We start from the raw sequence: 13458 nt of genomic DNA, 5'->3' as shown, positions 1-13458 counted from the left end.
TTGGAGTTTCCAATTGGAGCTCGATCGTGCGTGGTGTCAAAAGGCTGCTACTGTTGTCTGCAAATTGTTGGTTGTGTTTTTTTAGATGCTGGGTTTGCAGCAGATCTGGTTTGGGGATCCCTGCTAGGGCAACAAGACAGCTGGTCTAACTTGTCAGAGGGAAAATCTAACAAGGGAGTTGGGTGCAAGCAGGCCCCAGGCCTCCATCTCCAAAATAGCCAGCCCCTGCCTTTGGCATTGGCATCTGGGAAGGCAGATGTTGCCACTTAGGGGTCAGATATGACCGAGGCTCCTATCTTGGAATATATCAACATTTCTTTATCACATACACAGCCCAACAAGACAATGACAATAATCCACCAACAGCATACAAAATCAATATGGCTAACCTGATCCAAAACACCCACCCACCCCACTCACACACGAAAACAAAGATCACCACAGCCAATCACAAACAAACAATCACACCCTAGGCCAACCGCAACCTCTCTCACCACCAAAGAAACACAAATGAACAGCACGAGCAACGCTGACACCAAACCCTACATACATTAAGCAAAATAGAAACATCGCCACCCAACCCCCCCATCTTTCCCCCCTCCACCCCCTTCCCCCCCCCCAATGTCTCAACAAATGAAACTGATTTGTAAAAATGTTACATGGAAAAAATATGAGAGACATTACACATACTTCTGTAAAACAAGAAAATCTTTAATTTTTAAAAAATGTAAAAATAAACACCGAAAAACAAAACAAAGCAAAACATTTCAGAATTCAATTTCTGGGTGCCCCTGGAGAGTCAGATTCTAATCTTTTGCATTTCTCCTGCATGTCTCACAGTTTGTGGGCAAACACAAAAGGTCACTTGCCCTTTTCACACATTCAGGGAAAGTGCGCAGCGGCCCTTGGGATGGTGCCCACTGACCTATTCTCCAAGCAACCATGAGTGTTATCTCACCCTCTTCATGTGGTCACTGAACACCTGGAAAGGACTTCAGCCACCGTTACTAAATGCTGCCACTGCAGCATGCAGCTGAAATGCTCTCAGTCTTCCCTGCTGCCCTCGTGGCCAGCAAAGGATAGTGGCTGCTGAGGAACATTCATAGCAGTGGAGAACTGCAAAATATATCTTACATGGAAGGCGAAGCTTCAAGCAAGGAAATGTGTGGGGTATACATATGGAGGGGACGTGGGTGGCGCTGTGGGGACGTGGGTGGTGCTGTGGGTTAAACCACAGAGCCTAGGACTTGCTGATCAGAAGGTCGGCGGTTCAAATCCCCGCGACGGGGTGAGCTCCCGTTGCTTGGTCCCTGCTCCTGGCAACCTAGCAGTTCGAAAGCACGTCAAAGTGCAAGTAGATAAATAGGTACCGCTCCGGCGGGAAGGTAAACAGCGTTTCTGTGCGCTGCTCTGGTTCGCCAGAAGTGGTTTAGTCATGCTGGCCACATGACCCAGAAGCTGTACACCGGCTCCCTCGGCCAATAAAGCGAGATCAGCGCCACAACCCCAGAGTCGGTCACGACTGGACCTAATGGTCAGGGGTCCCCTTACCCTTTACCTTTATACATATGGAAGGGCCAACACTCGCTGGTGGTGCTTTGCCTGCAAAGGGTCTCAGATCTTCCACATTTCCTTCTAGGACCTGAAACCCTGCAGAGCAACTGCTGGTCAGTTTAGGTCAGGCATAGTCAACACAGTGCCTTTCAGACATTTTTGACTACAACTCCCATCATTCCTGGCTATTGGCTATGCTGGCTGGGGCTGATGGGTTTTGTAGTCCACAACATCTGGAGTGCACCATATTGGCTACCCCTGGGATGGGCAATACTGAGCTAGATGGATCAATTCCCTATCCTCCTAGCTCCGCAGAGGCCATAGTAGCTCCTGGTGCTGAAGCTTTTTGTATTTACAAAAGTTCTTTTCAACTCATTGCCTCTGCAGAAGAATGGAAGGCATTTCATTCATTTTCTTGCCTTACGCATGACTTTTTAAAATTCTTGATGATTGCTGTTACTTGTTATTTGGGCATCCCCGTTCCCATTCTTTTTTCTTGACGTCTTTTCAGACAAGGATATGAATTGCTATTATTTGGTTTCCTCTGCTCGCGCCATACCTTGTCAACCATATATGTGTAATCGTATCTAAATGTAGATACAGATGTTTTCATTCTGTGCACCCAGATTGCAACCAAGGGGCCAGGAGATTATAAGGGGAACGACATGATGCACAGCAAGGTATAAAAGCCCGCAGGGATATTATTAAGTTTAAATTGCAAAGCAAGAGAGAGAAAAGCAGTGCCTTTTATATTAAAAGCATTTGTTGAGGTTATTTTGTATACCTTATAGAAGAGGGTAGGGAAGCTTTCTTCCAGCCAAGGGCCACATGGTCTCATGGACAACCTTCTGAGGGCCGTATGCAAGCAGTAGGCAGGTCCAACAGCCAATGTGGGTGGAGCAATGGATGTTTCTCTTGCCTTTGCACAGTTCCATAGGCTGCATTTCAGTCACACACACACACTGGCAGGGGAACGGGGGAGCGGAGGGGCGCACCGCCCCTGGCACCATTGGGGAGGGGGCCACCATTGTGGCTGCCCCCTGGACAAGCGCCGCACCCCCCCCCACTGCGCTGGGTGCCACGCCCCCATAGTGCCATGCCCCCAGGACACATGCCATGCCCCCGCAGGCAGCACACCACGGCCCCCAGAATGCACACCAGCCACACCCCTGCCTGCTCTCTGCCCCCCGGTGCCAAACCATGCAGCTTCACCACAGCACACACAAGTCAGATGTTCCTACACACACACACACACACACACACACACACACACACACACACAAAGACAGAGAGAGTTCTCAAACCAGTCAAGGAAGAGGTATTACTATAGCCAGGCAAATGCACTCAAAGGGGGGCAGTGCCAGATTAAACCCTGTGGAGACCCCGAGGAAGTCAAAATATCGGTGTGGGGGGGGTGTCCTTACAAATTATCTCCTAATACGTTTTTGAAAGCTTCGTATCTGGAGGTTCCTTGTACACGCTCTCTAGTGGGACAACATTGAACTGAGAAAGCTTGATTGTAATTGTCTTTCAAGATCAAATCAATAGTATTTTGATCCATTGTCGCAGGGCCCCTAAGAGGCGTGGGGCCCATCAGCTGGTGCCTGCTCTGCCTATTTGGTAATCCGGTGCTGAAAGTGGGGCATGGATGGGGTTCCCCTGCTCCAGTCTCACAGACGCTACTGCAGTGTTAATTCAAGTCACACTCCTTGGCACACGTCCTATTGCGGAGACCTATTTTTGTAACAATCAGCATCAAGTGAGAGCAAAAGACAAGACAAGCTCAATCAGGCCAGTAGTCTAGTCCAGCATTTTACTTCCCATCATGATCAGTAAGATGCCTCTAGGAAGCCCATGAGGAAGAGGAGAAGGCCATAGGCATCTCCTGTTGTGGTTCCCCAACAAATGGTATCTAGTGGTACATACTTCCCCTAATAATAATAATAATAAATAATAAATTTTATTTATATCCCGCCCTCCCCGGCCGAAGCCGGGCTCAGGGCGGCTAACAACAATAAAACAGTATAAAAGTATAGCATAAACAACAATCTAAAATCATTCATTATAAAATTAATTAATTCAGGCCACTGGCAACCATTGGGCCAGAGCTCCGCGAAGATTGCCGAGGGAGGGAGTCAGGCTGTGCCCTGGCCAAAGGCCTGGTGGAACAGCTCTGTCTTGCAGGCCCTGCGGAAAGATGTCAAGTCCCGCAAGGCCCTGGTCTCTTGTGACAGAGTGTTCCACCAGATCGGAGCCACAGCCGAAAAAGCCCTGGCTCTAGTTGAAGCCAGCCTAACTTCTCTGTGCCCTGGGACCTTCAAGATGTTTTTATTTGAAGACCGTAAGTTTCTCTGTGGGGCATACCAGGAGACTCCATATAATCATCATGGGTGAAAGCAATGGGTAAAGCTATTTGAGGGCTTCCATGTAAAAGAATATGAGTAATGCATCCCCCATGCCAGTGGGAATTCTGGAAACCACAGTGGGGGGGGGGTATTCCCTCCTGGTCAATAAATCACTTCCTTTGCAGTTCAGGAGGGATGAGGCAATCTATCCATTTCCATTTCTCTGTTTCTCAGTTTTGTCAGTCTTACATTCAATTCTTCACATTGCTACATCAGGCTGTGAATTCTTGTCAGGGGTCCTTGTGAAAACTGATGGTTATTTTAATGCGAATTTCTCCTCATCTGATATATGAAATTTTGCCTGATATACAAGCATTTTGGCAAGCACCCTTCACTAATATAATGCATTTCTGCAGGCTTCTTTCACTAACATGCATTTGGGGCACTTTTCACCCTAATACACACAGTTGATTGTATATTACATGCCTGGCGAACTGCAGTGCAAAATTCAGAGACATGAATTTTTGAAGGGTTCCTGTGTTTCGGTTTGCATGTTGATTCGGAAAGGGCAAATTAGGTAGGTTCATTTTTAAATGTGAACTGAATCAAATTGCTCCCTACCCCCACTCCCCAATCCCTACTCTGAGCAAATCTGGAAAACTTTCTTGCGGATAGTGAGAGACAACTCAGATACCAACCCTCAACTTTCGCTTCCCCTCCCTCTTGCAATATGGTAGGTTTGTGAAAATGTGTGGGGAAAGCAGAGAGGAGGAAAACAGAACTAACGAAAGATCTGGCACTGAGCCACTCAAAACTGAATCACAAGTGGAAGTGGATATGCATATGGCTTTTTTTCTGCTGGAAATTTCTAGAAATCAGTTCTGGCACCTTTCAGGTGGGTGCCATTGCCATTTGAAGAGAACAAGGAAGGTGTTCATGGTGAGTTCTGGCACCTCTTTTTCTGGAAAAAATAGCACTGGATACGAGAACATTGTAGAGTTGGAAAAGGTTCCAAAAATGGCAACCAAAATGATCAAAGTGATTGCCCCATGGACTGCCCCATGTAGAAAGTTTGTAGTGTTTGGAACATTTAACTTATAATAAGAGGTGATATGGTAGAAGTTGCATGGCATGGAGAGAGAGAGAAGGTTTTCTCCCTTGCTCATAACTCATAGACAAGCAATGAAGCTGAATGCAGGAGGATTCAAGACACAAAACAAAGCACTTCTTCACACAGATGTATAGGATTCACTTCCACAGGAAGCTGGGATGGCCAGCAGTTTAAAGGTACTTCCTCCCCCCCCCGAGTTCTTTCTGTTGGGGATAATTCAGACTGAAATCCCCAGGTGTCAAAAAAGGTTATTTATGTATGCTACTACTGCGGTCCGTGTTTTGTTAGCCCAAAATTGGAAAACGAGCGAGGTCCCAACCAAAGAAGAATGGCAACTTAAGTTGACAGAATATGCACAACTTGCAGACTTAACATATAGAATCAGAGAATTTAAAGAAGATTGGAAAACGTTCATTGAATATATGGGAAATAATTGTGTATATCAGAAAACGCTGGCAGCATTAAGGTAAATTCAACGGTGTACATAAGTGTTGATGGATGCAATAACAGAATACTGAATGGTATAGTTTTTGTAAAATATGCAGGGATTTATGATATGTAAAATGAACCATGGAAAGAGAAGAAGGGAAGTCATTGATATTTTAAGGATGTAAAATAAGTACTGTATTTTTCTGTGTATAAGATGAGGTTTCTTTATTTTAAAATTAGGCTGAAAAATTGGGCTTGTCTTATACACGGGTAGTGGAGAGATGGGATGGGTGATTGGTGGATGCAGTGAGCAGGAGATTGCCAGCAATATTTTTGTGGGTGATTGATGGGTGCGGGAAAGTCCGCTGGCTATTGGCTGCTGCAGCAATTGGGCAGGCGATTGGCGCTTGTCTTTGGTGAGCGTGCAGATGAGTGGCTGCTGCGGTCCTGCAAGTGAGCAATTTTCGGCAACCCCTCTTCCCCCCCCCAAAAAAGCTCAACAAATCTGGGCAACCCCCCCCCAAAAAAAACTCAACAATTCTGGCAATCTCTCCCCCCAAAAAGCTGAACAACTCCAGACAATCTCCCCCCATTTTCTCTATTTTTAGTCCCCAAAAAGAGGACTAAACACATGGGGGCATGTTATACATGGAAGAATAAGGTATTTTAAATTGCAAAACAGAAAATGTAAAAAACACACAGTGTTTTTTGCTTCATAAGACACACATTTTTCCTTCTAAAAAGTAAGGGGAAATGTCTGTGCGCCTTATGAAGCGAATGCGTGGGCCCTGGAGCCGAATTGCCCAGGGGTGAAAAGCAGATCATGGTTTTTTGTTTTTGGGGTGTTTTTTTTTAGAAAGAGGCAAGGGGGTGTTGAAACAAAGCCACTGAGCAGCTGGTCGGCAAGTGATCGGGAGGGAGATAAGGGACGCTAGCGATAAAGGAGCTATAAAGGCTGCCTGGAAGGGGGGAGGTAAAGACAGCAAACTTGCAAGGAGAGGAGACAGGAATACTAAAACAAGCAATGAGGAGAGAAATTAGAAGAGGATCAAGAAACTGCTCCAGCTAAGGAAAAGACACTAAGGCAAGCAAGAGGGAAGGGGGTGTTGAAACAAAGCCACTGAGCAGCAGATTGGCAAGTGATTGGGAGGGAGATGAGGGACTCTAGCAATAAAGGAGGCTGCCTGGGAGGGGGATATAAAAGCACAGCACATGGATCCTCAGGATTTTTTGCATTGGGTCACCCCAAATTCACCATCAGATCACATAGCATGTCCATGGCTACAGCCTGCACCAAAAAAATCACGCATCCACTGTTTCGTGGGGCCGCAATGGTGCAAAAAACATGGTTGCAAAGCACAGATCCACATGGATTCTCAGGATTTTTGCATTGGGCTACCTCCAAATTCACCGTAAAATCACATATCATGTCTGTGGCCACAGCATGAACCACAAAAATCATATATCCACTGTTTCGTTCAGAATATTTTTTTCTTGTTTTCCTCCTCTAAAAACTAGGTGCGTCTTATGGAGCGAAAAATACGATATAGATAGATAGATAGATAGATAGATAGATAGATAGATAGATAGAAAAAATATCATGGCAGATAAGGCTATCAATGACTACTAGCCAGGATGACTATGCTCTACCTCCATGGTGAAAGGCAGTAATGTTTCTGAAGACCAGTTGCTGGAAATCATGAATGGGGGGAGGGCTCTTGTGCTTGGGTCCTGCTTGCAGGTTTCCCACAGGGATACGATTGGCCACTGTGAGACCTGGAGGCTGCTCTAGATGGGCCATTGAGCTGACCCACCAGGCTCTTCTTGTGACCTTAGGACTCAGTGATATCTGAACTGAAGGAGTTCATTTCAGAACCCATGACATACTTGCGAAGCTCCTCTCCCACACTCAACTTCTGTCCTTTCCCCTCAAATGCTCATAAGCACACTATCCGTTCCGCAAAACATCACATATTCAGGAGGAAAAATCGCCAGAAGGGAAACTTTCCATCAACTGAAAGACATTATTAGCTCAGGTTAATGAAGATCTAATATAATATGGCTGTTACTACACGTCTGCCCATAATGATTGAAAATTTTTTTTCTATGGGGGAATGATTAAATTAACTATCGTGTAGTTCGGAAATTAGACCGAAAAGGTTAACCAACCTTTAATGATTTGGCAATAATAAGAATTTATAAACATAAACTGTAAGGTGCAGCTCAGTAAAGAATAATTATCACTGTTTTATGTTTAGATCACAGCACTAGACAAAGTGTTGTTGGGGAAAGGTTGTACATTGCTTGGAGGCATAAAGAGCAAAGTGGAAGGGTTTTTAGACGAGGGTTTGGCCTCTTGATAAATGCCCCATTACCTCTCTGTTTCAACATGCATTAAGTCTAACTAATGAACATCAATCTTGCTTTAACCTAGCTTGGTTTAATGGCAATTCTAATACAGCTATAAAAATAAAGCTTTTGGGTGATAGCTGTTCAAAGAGTTTAGAACTTCAGAGGCGGTCATAATTCCACACTGCATGCCCTTGGGTCTTCCTTCCATTTTGGACACATAATTTTTGGCAATTAACTTACATTAATGACGAAAATGACAAGCATTCTGTGGGTCAGGCACAGCCCTGCTTTGCCAAAGCTGCTGGCCAAAGGAAGGAGCTGTGGTTGTGAAACTATCACAGCCATCCAGAATTAGCCTTTGCCCTTATTACAGAAATTAATATTGTCCTCATTCCATAAATTAATATTGTGCAGCTTGAAGCACCTGGAAGTACAAGAACAGACTCCTTTTGGAATAAATCATTTTCCAGACAGAAAAATGTTATTCAAACTTTCACCTGCAGAACTTTCTTCATAGCAGAATTAAAATTAAAATGATACATCCAAAACATTCATACCATAGGTAGGCAAACTAAGGCCTGGAGGGTGGATCCGGCCCAATCGCCTTCTAAATCTGGCCCACGGATGGTCTGGAAATTAGTGTGTTTTTACATGAGTAGAATGTGTCCTTTTATTTAAAATGCATCTCTGGGTTATTTGTGGGGCATAGGAATTCATTCATTTTTTCCCCAAAATATAACAGGCAACAGTCAACCAGGAAACCTTTTCAGCTCATCGACCTGAGCTTTGGCAGTTCTCATGTTAGTGGGAAATGTCAAGAGGCAAACACTGATCAAGACCAACCCATTTAGAAAGAAAAATAAATCTTTGCCCGTTACCCCCTTGAATTCAAGAAGGTCATTTATCACTTGAGCGATAAAGGTGCTCTCAGGAAGAGCACTTAGATTTCGGAAACAGCATGTGCACTGACACAATAAAATACACATGTGTGCAGTTGTCACACATCCTAATCCACTCTTGAGTTGCAAGCCAGGAGCGTTGCCCCAAATAGGGATTTTGTCATGCTTGAAGTGGCTTTCGGTACATCCGGCGTAAATCTAGACTAATGCAAATGCAGAACATTTCTTTAAATTAAAAAAAAAAGAAGTGTTGCTCTTTCATCACAAAGGTTGGAGAGGCGCCAAAGGAGGTGCCAGCATGAGAATATCAAACCTAGGCTTGTAGTGCCTGGAGCAGCGAAGTATTAAAAGTGGCACTGAAAGAGTTGTGGGAAGGAGGAGTGAACAGAGCAGGGGGAAAGAGTGAGTGTGGGGTAGAATAAAAACAGAGAGAGGCACAAGTCCCTTCCCGATACATCAAAGGATAGTGGAGCAAGATAAATGGCTCCCCATCCAGGGCATATGGATACTAGAATAAAGAAGGAGCCCTCACTAGGGATGGGGAAGAAATCTGATTCCGTTCACATTTAAAGGCAAGCCTACTTAATTCACCCTTCAAAATTTGTGCTTCTCTGAATTTTTCAGTCCACTTCTCCATCCAACTAATGTACACAAGGATGCATACCAGAGGGTAAATTTCACCATAAAATACCTATACTGATGAAATTAACGTACCAAACTGATAAACAGGGGAAATTCATTTGCAAAATGGGTAAAGGTAAAGGACCCCTGATATTTAAGTCCCGTCTTGAACAACTCTGGGGTCTCGCTTTACTGGCTGAGGGAGCCGACGTTTGTCCGCAGACAGTTTTTCCGGGTCATGTGGCCAGCATAACTAAGCCGCTTCTTGCGAAACCAGAGCAGCGCACGGAAACGCCTTTACCTTCCCGCTGGAGTGGTACCTATTTATCTACTTGCACTTTGACGTGCTTTCGAACTGCTAGGTTGGCAGGAGCAGGGACCGAGCAACGGGAGCTCACCCCATTGTGGGGATTCGAACCGCCGACCTTCCGTTCAGCAAGCCCTAGGCTCAGTGGTTTAGACCACAGCACCACCCGCATCCCTTGCAAAATGTGTGCTTTGGTCAGAAATCACGTGCTAAAATATTTCCATTTGGAGAAACTCACATTACAAAATGCTAATCAGTGCAAACTAATATGGAGAGCTGAATTGAAGATTGGAAAAATGAGAAACCGAGAGAACCCGAAATGGATGGGTTCATCCATCCCTATTCCTGATATATCAAATTATGGGAGGAACAAGGAAAGCAGTGGCAGGTGGCTAGATGGAATGATCACAGTGGTCCCCTCTCCTGCACGTAGGAGAGGATTAAATCAGTAGGAGTGCTGAGGAAATCTCAGTTTCAACAGACTGCAAAAGTAGATAGAGAACTAGTGAGTGGTCCTTGCAGCTGTGTCATAAGACATCATTGCCCATGTTACTTAAATGGGGTGTGCTTTGTTCCTAACTACTTAAATAAGCCATGGTGGAAGTGCATGTTGCTTTGTATAGGAAGCTGGGTGACAAAGAAGTTTTCATCCAAGCATAAAAAATGGGTAGGGGGGAGATGTGTGTGTGTGTGTGTGTGAGAGAGAGAGAGAGAGAGAGAGAGAGAGAGAGAGAGAGAATGACATGAATAGTGTTTCTCCCTTAGGGAGAAAGTTATGGAGCATTTACCTTGGGACAAAGCAGCCATTTCTTAGGGAAAGGACAAATGGGTGTACATTATAGTATAAGAAGATCTCTGTCTAGTTAGTCCAGCACCCTGCTATCAAAGTGGCTGACCATGTGATTATGGGATGTTGCAATGCTCCGCAGCTGGTATTCAGAGACTTATTGCTTCCAAAAGTGATGCTACAGCATAGCCATCACACCCACAGGTCATCGATGGCCTTATCCTCTGTGAAAATCCCTGCCCTGCTAAGATGTCCAAGATTACTATTATTGTTGTAATTTAGTTTTTATCAAAGATTTTTTTGTGATACAAAACAAACAAATAAACAAGTACATATAGCATCCCTACTTTCAATTCATAGAGTCATTTTTCACAGCTCGTTTACATTCGGTATGAGACACTATTGTCATAGACATTGGGGAAAATAAGAGGGGAGAGGGAAGGTTGGGGTGATGACCTTTGCATAGTGTTTGTGCGGGGGTTTTGTGCAAGCGTCTCACGGACAGGTCCTTTGTTTATGTAGCTATTTGTTTTTATTGGCTTGTGAGAGATTGGAAGGTCCAAGCCTTGGTTTGTATTTGGTTCTCTGTCCAACTGGGTTAACCCCATGAGCCCCAAGTACAAAGAAGGCTCCATAAACAGTCCTATGTGAGATGGGGAGATGTGGTCACCTCTGATCTTGGATTTTGAGTACCATTAAGGACTGCAAAGTGAGTAAAACTGACACATGCAGCACAATTGACTATTGTGCCCGTGCGTGTTCGTTTCAGTGAGGATTGTGCAAAATAACTGCTCAGCGTATTGTGTCCCTTATCAACTATAGCAGGCATGCCCAACAGGTAGATTGTGATTTACCGGCAGATCACTGGACATCTGTGGTAGATCACTGGAAGATCACTGGCTCCCCCCAAAGAAACTCAACAAGTTTGGGTCTCCTAAAAGAAACTTTGATCTCAACCCAAAAAAACAGGGCTTTCCCTTAAAAAGCTCAACAACTTTGAACCCCCCAAAAGGGGTTAGATCACTGCCAGTCTTTAACTCTGTGAGTAGATCACAGTCTCTTGGGAGTTGGCCACCCCTGAACTATAGCATATGAGCTGGGGGGGCGGTCCTTCCAGGCAACAGACTATCTTGGAAGGTTCTGCCAACTCAAACCCTGAAGCTTTCATCTCCAGCTTCTTTGTGGCTTGTTCCTTTCAGTGCACTCCAGTACGATAGCATTCCCTACGTGATTCAGCCCAGGGATGTTTGATGATTTCAGCTGCTTTCAGCCTGCAACCTTGCTGCCTCTGTAAATTTCTGGGAGATAAGTTAAGTACATTTTTTTGTGTGCTCAGGAAAGTGCTCCAGGTTAACGCAGCAGCTCTGCCTGCCATCTCCATTGATATTTTTGTGTGAATACCATCTTTTTTGTTGTGGTGGTGGTTGCGAAAGGTTAAATGGACGCTCCGCTAGTGAGCCACATTTCCAAGCGCTGCCAAAAACACCGCCCCACTTTCACAACCCCTGTGGAAGTGGGGCAGCATTTTGTTGGACGCAGCAATGCTTCTGGATACCAGTTGCTGGTGTTCACTCTCCTGTGGGAAGAGTGCTCTTCTTCTCAAATCCTGCTTGCAGGTTTCCAACAGGCATCTTGTTGGCCACTGTGAGAACAGGATGATGGGCTAGGTGGACCATTGGCCTGATCCAGCAGGTCTCTTCTTATGTCAATGTTTTCAAGAGGGAGGAATTTGTTTGCTTTTTCATGGCTCCCTAGAAGGGGATTACTTTCATGAGCAATAACAATGGCAGAAGTTTTCTCTGTGTGTCCTCTTGTCTTTTTTGGTAAAGCCCAGGACCCAAATTTTATAGCCCTCTAGCAGCTACAGTGCCTCATTTACCAGAAGTAATGCACCGTATTTTTCGCTCTATAAGACGCACCAGACCATAAGACACACCTAGTTTTTGGAGGAGGAAAACAAGGAAAAAAGTATTCTGAATCCCAGAAGCCAGAACAGCAAGAGGGATTGCTGCGCAGCGAAAGCAGCAATCCCTCTTGCTGTTCTGGCTTCTGGGATAGCTGCGCAGCCTGCATTCGCTCCATAACACACACACACACACACATTTCCCCTTACTTTTTAGGAGGGAAAAAGTGAGTCTTATAGAGCAAAAAATACGGTATTTAGTGTTAACTCCAGAAGTGTATACTTGATTCTGACCAAACTAAGCCTCCTGATGTATATTGTGCTTCAAAGACCAAGATGGCAATTTGCAATTCAATATCCTCCCATGTGATTTAAGGTTAAACATTTGGGTGTTGGCTAGCAGAGAACAACAACAGTTAACCAACAGTTAACATCAGTTAATCAACCAATCAAGATGCTTAGAGAGCTCTTCCTGATCTTCTTTAGCTTCTACGGAATCTTCCAGTTAAACCCTTTCATCAACACATACAGGCATACTCCATTTCAGATGGTGATTGATTCTGTTGTCATTTCCACCTTGTGTGAAGGAACCTACGTGATGACAGTGACGGCCAACGATGCAGACGACGTCACTACGGCCAACGGGATGGTGAGGTACCGGATCGTGACGCAAACCCCACAGAGCCCATCGCAGAACATGTTCACCATTAACAGCGAGACTGGAGACATCGTCACGGTGGCTGCTGGGCTTGACAGAGAGGTAAGAGTTCAATGAGAAGCAGAGTGAGCATGCATGGTGGCTTCTCATCACTGGGGTGGGGGCCTTTGCCTCCAACGCTTGCCTTGGTACCCAAGTAGCAGCTCCAACAAGCCCAGGCACCTCTTACCCTAACTTAAGTTTATTTAAGTTAGGGTAATTTATCTGAACGAAATATTCAGCTGCTGGAATGCATCTGGGAAGCCCTGATGCACCTCTGAGTTGAAGCAGAGGGGACATTTGCAGAGAAGAATCAGTGGGCGGGAGAATGTCTCTTAACCCTTCCCCCCATGCACTGCTTTCACTCCTACAGCTCGCCTCCAAGTCACTTTCCACTTTTGATATGACAAATGTGTATCCAAAACCCCAGTTCTAATGTGAGTGAGGAAGATA

General features: G+C 45.0%; 1 protein-coding gene across 7 annotated transcripts in view; it reads left to right on the top strand.

Moving 5' to 3' along the window:
- The window catches only part of CDH4 (cadherin 4), an 806167-nt gene that overhangs the window by 651008 nt on the left and 141701 nt on the right, over positions 1-13458 (top strand). For all 7 annotated transcript variants that reach the window (XM_083507371.1, XM_083507375.1, XM_083507374.1 and 4 more), the window contains one exon: positions 12896-13068. In XM_083507371.1, the coding sequence (XP_083363497.1) occupies positions 12896-13068 (173 nt within the window). The remainder of the gene's footprint in view (positions 1-12895; positions 13069-13458) is intronic.

The sequence above is a fragment of the Podarcis liolepis genome (assembly GCF_965112155.1).
Source record: "Podarcis liolepis genome assembly, chromosome: 6".
Taxonomy (NCBI): Eukaryota; Metazoa; Chordata; class Lepidosauria; order Squamata; family Lacertidae; genus Podarcis; species Podarcis liolepis.
The sequence above is the reverse complement of the archived record's forward strand: the minus strand, read 5'-3'. Positions and strand labels throughout refer to the sequence as shown.